The sequence below is a fragment of the Rhodamnia argentea genome, chromosome 11 (assembly GCF_020921035.1).
Source record: "Rhodamnia argentea isolate NSW1041297 chromosome 11, ASM2092103v1, whole genome shotgun sequence".
NCBI lineage: Eukaryota > Viridiplantae > Streptophyta > Magnoliopsida > Myrtales > Myrtaceae > Rhodamnia > Rhodamnia argentea.
The window spans coordinates 9,371,924-9,380,187 of NC_063160.1; the positions used below are offsets into that span (position 1 = coordinate 9,371,924).

The following is an 8,264-nucleotide window of genomic DNA, read 5'->3' on the forward strand; positions in this document are numbered from 1 at the left end:
TCTAGCAATATCATTTTTCCTAATAAATTATAAAAAAGTTTAAAATTTTTTGGAAAAATTTAAAAAAATTTAATTGCATAAAGGTGCTTTAGCAATATCATTTTTCTTAATAAATTATAAAAAATAAATATTTCATGATTTGATTAAATATAAAAGTATTAAAGTAATATGGATCGAGGATCGGATACGGGTTGGGTTGGGTATGAATTATTAAATTTGTACTGTATGAAAGTGACTCAAAACGGATTAAATGGGGTCAATATGGATCGACCCATATTCGAACTCACCCAAACTCTAACTCGACCCATCTATTTGATACCTCTAACCGCAAGCGAGAGAGAAGTGAGAGGCGTGAGCATGATTGAGATTAAAAGAAGTGAGAGTGAGAGTGAGACGTGAGTGACAAGCGTGACGGAGTGATGACTATGAGGATGAAAGAAGAAATGAAATAGGGTATGTAAAAATCAGCGCGGTTTGGGGGTACATGTCGTTTCTAGGTTTCGGTCCACATATGAAACCGGTAACCAAACAGATATTCACCGATTCAAAAATTTAGTAATTAAGAACCAGACCGGTTTCACGTGCGGGAACCCCCAAAACTAAGCCGGTTCGGTCCCATTCTTTTCCTCAACCCTGCTGAAAATTTACCTAACCTAATTTCGTCCGCTAGTTCAACGTTTTGTCCACTGGATCTACCACTGGGTCAAATCCAAACTCGCTGGATAACACCGGGTTGAATAAAATTCGGACCGAATACTTGCCAATAGCATTCTCTTAACAGACACTCAAACCTGGGCCTGGCAGTGCAAATTGCGACATGGACATGGTCATTGACAAACGACAGGTCTTCTTCAGCCCCCCGTCAGTCGTAAAATAAAGGAGAACCTTCCTCTTTAATGACCGACATATTTGGCCAGTGAATAAACGTCGTCTACGACTTGACTAATATATCAATCAAGAATCTCTGACCTTTTCGTTCATCTCATTCTCCGTTGTTGCTTCAAAGACCAAAAAGCTCCTATTCCTTCTTGCCTCTGCAAAAAGAAATGGAGAAAAGCGTCCTTTACAAATCGTTGGACGTGGGTTTCAGTCCTTCGAAGCATCCTTGGTGACCCATCAAAATTTTGGATTTTCTTGCTCGTTTGGTCTGTGAAGAAAGGAAGAACAAGAAATGCCGATTGATTACGCAGGAGCTGCTGTGGGAACAGCATTCGGCGAGCTGTTTGCCCTCGTTAAGGACGTGGTGAAAACCATTGCAGCGTTTCGGGGCCAGCTCAAGAAGATCGAGGGCACTTTGAGTACTATACACCCAATCATCAATGACATCGATGAGTACAACAAACGGCTGGACCGTCCGAAAGAGATGGGTCAGATCAAGAAACTATTGGACGAAGGCAAAGAGCTGGTCAACGGGTGCTTGAGGATCCACCCGCTCAATCTGTGCAAGAAGTATACGCAGTCAAACAAGCTGACTGAGTTCGAGGCGGCAGTACGGGGGGAGTTCCAGATTTACATGCCGCTGCTGGCCACGAGGAACACCGCTGAGATACTGGTGCAGATGGAGAAGATGAGGAGAGAACTCAAGTTGATCCGTTCCGGTCAAGCGAGCGATGTGAGGGGGCTTGGGGCTTTGGGCAACCTCACAATCCCTGAGGCACCTGACTTCATTGTCGGGTCGGAAGTGGAGGCATCCCTGAGGAAGCTCAAGGGACAGTTGCTCCAGGAGGGAGTGTCTGTGATTGTTGTGACGGCCCCGGGCGGGTGCGGGAAGACAACTCTTCTTATGAAGTTGTGTCATGACGTGGACATTGAAGGTATGCGTGATTAGTGTTTTGATTGATCCGGAGCTGATGAAAGTAGGGATGAATTAATTGATTGATCCTTGTCCATTGGTCACCTCTATTAGTCTTTTAGTTAGCCATTCATGTGTCTAGAAGCTGCTGCCTGAACATCGTTCCACTTATGCACATATTAGAATGATTGAATCCCATTACCTGTTCTCTGTGTCAAGCAATCCAGTTTCTTGTAGATACCAATATCTGCACAAAGAATTGCTTGGATTTATGCAGATGAATGTTGTCATCAAGTAAAAGAATTGCCTGAACATCGTTCCACTTTTGCACATATTAGAATGATTGAATCCCATTACCTGTTCTCTGTGTCAAGCAATCCAGTTTCTTGTGGATACCAATATCTGCACAAAGAATTGCTTGGATTTATGCAGATGAATGTTGTCATCAAGTAAAAGAATCCTTCTCTCATCATTTAATTTCGGGTTTGATATCATGTCCAATCTGATAGATCTTTCCCTAGCTTTTGGATATGCAATAACTGGCCTTTGTTCGATGGAATTGAGCCCGTTTCTTCACCCGCCAAAGGCTTCCCACATGATATTTCTGCTCTATGATATCTACTTAGCTCTGTTTCTTGTCCTGTCGAATTCAATAAACTAAACATGTCGTGGCAAATTATTATACTATTTGCAAGAGATAGGAGCCAGACTTACTGTGGTTTGTATATAGGCAAATTCAAAGACAACATCATGTTTGTCCGTGTCTCGAAGAAGCCCAACCTGCCAGACATTGTCCAGAAAATGATTCAACATAAGGGTTTTTCTGTACCCATGATTGAAACAGAAGATGCTGCAGTTCAGTACTTGCAGCAGCTGCTCATCGAAATAGGACAAAATCCAGTGTTGCTTGTGCTGGACGATGTCTGGACTGAATGGGAAAGAGTCCTTGAGAAATTTGTCTTCAAGAAGATCAAAGATTACAAGATTGTGGTGACATCAAGATACGAGTTTCCTCGTTATGGTCATGTGCATCGACTGAACCCATTGACTCATGGCGAAGCTCTGGAACTTTTCCGTCGATCTGTAACTGTCGATGATAGAAGCATAGATGCACCTGATGATGCACTCTTGGATGAGGTATACTCTTGCTTGCATTCATCCATTATCATGTTACTTTGTCCAATAAAATCAACCTGCCTATCCTTTCTTCATCTCTCTGCTATCAAAGGGAGGCCTTGGTTGTACTAATCACGATTCCTATCAAGTTCCAATGATTGTTTCTGTTTATTTTCTCCTGTGGCAGATAGTGAAACGCTGTAAGGGATTGCCATTGGCTCTTACAGTCATTGCCAAGTCTCTCCAAGGAAAGGATCGTCCATTCTGGGAAAAAAAGCTTCTTGAATGGTCCGAAGGTCAATTCCGCTTGGATTCGGACATCGACATTTTAGAATGCCTCAAAAAGAGCTTGGATGACTTGGATGGTGACCCTTCAAGGAAGGAACGTTTCATGGACCTCAGCTCTTTTCCAGAGGATCGCAAGATCCCCGCCACTGCTCTTATCGATATCTGGGTGGAATTGTACAAGCTGGATTTCGAAGGCGTGCGCGCCATTACTGAGCTCTGCGAACTCGTTTCGAGGAACCTAGCTACTCTCGTAGTCACCAGGTATGGGTCTGATGTTCGGTCTGTCCTGTTTCCCCAAAAATGGGTGCTCTAGATGTTTCGAATCCACACCACCTGACCTTCAACTGTATTGTGTTCCATGTGGTAAAGTTCAAATCATCTCTACAAAGACCTGTAAACAACATTCCTAACTCCTGCCTTAATTTCTCAAAAGTAGAAAAGATCAGATGTCATCTTTAACTATTGAATTGGTATCATCAAGTGCAGGCACTGGATTTTAGCGCAAGAACTTGAGCACAAATACTTATATCCAAAGTGTTTGATTGCATATATACAGGAGAGATTCAAGTGACGATGACGACAAATATTACGGCAGCCACTATGCTATGCTGCATGATCTGCTCAGAGAGCTGGCTATCAAGGAGTGCAACCGGGGCGAAGTAGAGAAGAGAGAGCGACTCATTCTGGAGTTGACTGGAAATAATTTTCCGGATTGGTGGAGCGAGCAAAAGCAACAACCCCTCAATGCTCGTCTAGCATCCATCTCCACAGGTTAGTATCTCTTTCTCGAAGACTTTAAGGAAAGATTCAACTGTTTGGTAGTTAGTTACCTTCTAACCTCGTACAAGCATAGTGCAGACCGAACATTCTCAGCACCCTGGCCAAATCTCGTAATGCCTGCAGCCGAGGCTCTTGTCTTGAACTTCCAGACCAACACACAAACTAAAACTTACGCATTGCCTGAATTCATTGGGAATTCCCACAAGCTCAAGGCCTTGATAGTAACAAACTACAGTTTCTTTCCCGCTGAGCTGGGCAATTTCCATGTCATTGGGTCCAATTTAAAGAGGATCAGGCTCGAGCGCGTCACGGTTCCTTTACTAAGCATGGGAAACCTATGCTTGCACAGCCTGCAAAAGCTATCCCTTTTCATGTGTGACATCAGTCAGGCTTCGACGTCGAACGGTCCCACGATCTCCGATGCGATGCCGAATTTATTGGAGCTGGAGATCGACTATTGCAACGATCTTGTGACAATACAGGACGATATCTGTCAGATAAATTGTTTGAGGAAGCTTAGCATCACAAACTGCCATAATTTCTCCACTCTCCCCGAACAAATCGGGCAATTGGTGTCCATCGAAGTGGTGAGGCTTAATTCCTGCACAAACTTGTCGCGGTTACCGAACTCGGTTGGAAGCCTAAAAAAGTTGATATCTCTCAATATATCTGATTGCATGAGCCTGAGCACCTTGCCTGATGAAATTGGTCAACTGACTAATCTCGAGAGGATTAACATGAGAGGATGTCTGAGCTTGTCTGAATTGCCAAGATCGATCGTGAAGCTGAGAAACTTGAGGAAGGTGGTTTGTGACAAAGGAAAAGACATCATGTGGGGGCCTCTCAAGAAGAGTCTCAATAGCTTGAAGATAATATTGTCTGAAGAAAAAGAGGATAACTTAGATTGGCTCCGTGATTGAAAAGGAGGTAATGACTGGTCCATTGCAAGCTTTTCCCGAGCCGGCCGAGCCATTGTTGACTGGACCAAATGATTTGACGTGGAATGCCACATCATTTTGTTAAATATTTCCTAGCGAGATTATATTTTGTTCTTTTCTTTTTTGTGTTCTTTTCTTCTTGCCATTAAATTATTTATTAATTTATTCCTCCTCCTCCTTCTACTACCAACAACGCCGCCGCAAACCATAACCACTGCGTTCATACCATCACCGTGTCACCAATGCCTAACTCGCAGCGGCTTACCACCACGACCACTTGGGCATCGCCTCTTTTTTTTTTTTAAACTCTTTGAGCGCACAACTCTCTCTATCTCTTCAATCTGAGCTGTTGCAACCGATATTTGAGGCCGAGGCAGCCTTGAGTAGGATGTCGCGACCTTAAATCTGAAGTTAACGCCCCTCAGATCTAAGGGGAGAGACAGGTGCTTGCAATGTCATCTTAGCAAGCTTTCGGTGGTGGTTCTGCTGGTGTTCGAGTGCGGCTTTGGTATGGCAGTGGCTGTCTGAGGGGTGCAGCGGCGGACAATCCTCTCTGGTGATGGCGTTCCTTCAGTCCACGGTGGTCAGTTTGGCAACGGTGGGTTCGGCAACGCTGGTGCTGCGTTCTTTTGTTCGAGAGAGAGGAGGAGCAAATGTTCTATCCTTACATCCCCACCACAGTATTTACCTATTTACATCCATTTACAAATTGATACATGCCATTGAGAAGGAAAAAACTATTAAACTAAATTAGAAATCTGTTTAGAAGCAGACACCGCCACCTTTCCCTCTCTTCTCCTCCAACTAAAGCCACATCTGAGCTGGACCTTTGCGCCTTCTCGAAGTAGTGTTGCAGGCCAGAATGTCAGCCAGAGGAGGTGAATAAGTGAATATAAATTTTAATAAATTAATGCGAAAATGAAACAATCAATTTGAATATTATCAAAATTAAAAAGGAATATAGTATGGTATGGTGATATTCACCAATGTGCAAGATTTTATCATAAGTTATCCACACATAGTTTATAGTGATTCGGCTTAGTACAACCTTACGTCCATTCTCCCACACTGGCAGTCTACTGACTGGATTCCACTTGTCAATCAATAAGAGGTTAGAGAATTGAGTGATGATACTCAAGCTTAATAGGTCTCATTGTCTATCACACAGTTACTTTTTCAACGCCTCTCCCACATAAGACAAGTATCGCTCTTTCAACGCTTCTCCCATAGAAGACTAAGTATGAAGCACTCTTAAACTTTAAAATTTTATGATTCTTGCTCTCACAAAATACTCTTTAGCACCTTAGTTTTTTTGTATACTCCTCCTCTTCCAATATATTTGTGGGACAGTCTTCAGAGGATCACTTTCCAATCAACCCGTTGAACAAGATTGTATAAAGAAGATTTAGTAAAAATGATTGGCAATCAATCAAGATGTCTTGCATAAAGATATACATCGCAAAAACTCTCTTCAATAACCAATTTGACACGATCAATAAGCAGATCGTGTTCAATTTTAATTGGCTTAACCTAAACATACACCTAATTTTTTTTTTATCTAGAAAGACACACATCTAATTAAATGAGTCACGTCACCTGATCAATGACATGGCCTACATCGACTTGTAAACTTAATTTCATTTTGTACAACGGATTAAGGTATAATGATCGTCCTCTTTTACGGGATCACTTTCGAAAGCAATTTCTCGCCTTTCGTGTGGATTTTGATTGTATTATTGTTCCTTCTAGATGGATTGGAGCGTCGTTGATTGGCTTCTGGTGTGAAAAGAAGACGAGGAAGGTGTGAAGAAGAAAACTGTGAAACTCCATGGCATGAGCCAATGGAGTTTCAGCGTAGGTTCCAAGCGAAAAGGCGACGTCGCTGAGGTCGTCTTCTTGATGTCATCCAGCTTACGTTGGACATAATGTTCGTGGCCTTCCGCAATCTCCATCTCTGATGGAAATTATGACTCGAAAGAAAAATTCTTATCCAATCACGCATCCAGTTCAAAGAAGTTCAGTAAGCAAGAGAGAAATATATAAATAATGCAGGGACCGGGATCACTAAATTTTAGAGGTAAATATTGTTAGATCTGAATGAGCAATCATGAGGCAGGTGAATTGACAATTTTTTTTTGGGTTAATACCATGAAAAACCCTAAACTGGTACACCCGTGACAAATTTACCCTAAATTATTTTTTTGACCACGAAAAACCCCAAACTGGTACACCTGTGACAAATTTACCCCAAACTATTTTTTTGGCCACCAAAAATCCTAAACTGGTATATCCGTGACAAATTTACCATAAACTAATTCTTTTGACCACGAAATACCCTAAACTGGTACACTTGTGACAAATTTACCCCAGTTAAATTGATTTAATATCACGAAAAATCTCAAATTGATAAATCTGTGACAAGCAGATGGTCAAAACTCCATCTTGGTATACCTGTCAACCGTCACGTGTCACCAAATCAACAGTTTGATGGTTAAATTTAACTAAAATTAACGGAGGGTAAATTTGTCACATGTGTACCAGTTTAGGGTAAATTTGTCACAGGTATACCGGTCTGGAGTTTTATGTGGTCAAAAAAATAATTTGGGGTAAATTTGTCACAAGTGTACCAGTTTGGGGTTTTCCGTGGTATTAACCCTTTTTTTTTTTAAGAGAACGCAGTCTAATTCGGTAGAATCAACCCCAATAAATATATGCTTCTACGCTCAAAGTGAACCAGCAATATAAACGGCGGTGATTAAAGAGTTCTAGGGAAAGAGAAACTGCAAACAAGATTTAAAGGAGGTTCGACTTCGGCGTGCCCCTCCCATTTTCTAACTCTAGTGGCCCAAGTAGACTGATTTCCACAACCTATGCTAAGAGTAAGAAATACCATCATCTTACAATTGTTGAACCTGCTGCCACATGGAATTTGATTATATACTATGACAAGCCGCTATATACTTGAGCAACTATTGGACCCTCAAATCTAAGTTTTACAAAGGATGACTTGCACACTTGGTCCCTCATGTTCTAGAAATTGCATTGTATAAATAAGGAAAGGGACCTAATCGAAATTGCCTTCACCTTTTGTAAATCAAATGGTAGAAGAATTTAAATGATGTCGTCGGAAATATGGTACGAAAGAGTGTTATCGTATCGACTCTCGTGTCATAGATAGCTGATTCCATGATATGCATACCTAGATATTTTACCGTCCTAGAAACTATTTAGTGACCATGATGGTGGTTTGTTGAGGCCTTCAATTGCCTAGACCCTCCTGCGCCCTTAAGTGATAAAATGTTCTAAACATCTTGTAATTTCATATCCTGCCCGATTAAAAAATTAATCTT

At 41.7% G+C, this 8,264-nt stretch overlaps 1 protein-coding gene across 1 annotated transcript; it reads left to right on the plus strand.

The window, feature by feature from the left end:
* Positions 1-1,048: 1,048 nt before the first annotated feature.
* On the plus strand, positions 1,049-5,033 carry LOC125312800 (probable disease resistance protein At5g66900). The gene is made up of 5 exons (XM_048272352.1): positions 1,049-1,814; positions 2,523-2,929; positions 3,096-3,457; positions 3,753-3,967; positions 4,055-5,033. The coding sequence occupies exons 1-5, from the start codon at positions 1,172-1,174 to the stop codon at positions 4,894-4,896; spliced, it is 2,469 nt and encodes an 822-aa protein (XP_048128309.1). The 5' UTR covers positions 1,049-1,171; the 3' UTR covers positions 4,897-5,033.
* The last annotated feature ends 3,231 nt before the right edge of the window (positions 5,034-8,264 follow it).

Bases quoted from the DNA above. Each gene is read 5' to 3' on its own strand.
- LOC125312800 (XM_048272352.1), top strand. From the start codon at position 1,172: ATGCCGATTGATTACGCAGGAGCTGCTGTGGGAACAGCATTCGGCGAG. The intron at 1,815-2,522 runs GTATGCGTGATT...GTTTGTATATAG, and splicing joins TCATGACGTGGACATTGAAG to GCAAATTCAAAGACAACATC. The intron at 2,930-3,095 runs GTATACTCTTGC...CTCCTGTGGCAG, and splicing joins ATGATGCACTCTTGGATGAG to ATAGTGAAACGCTGTAAGGG.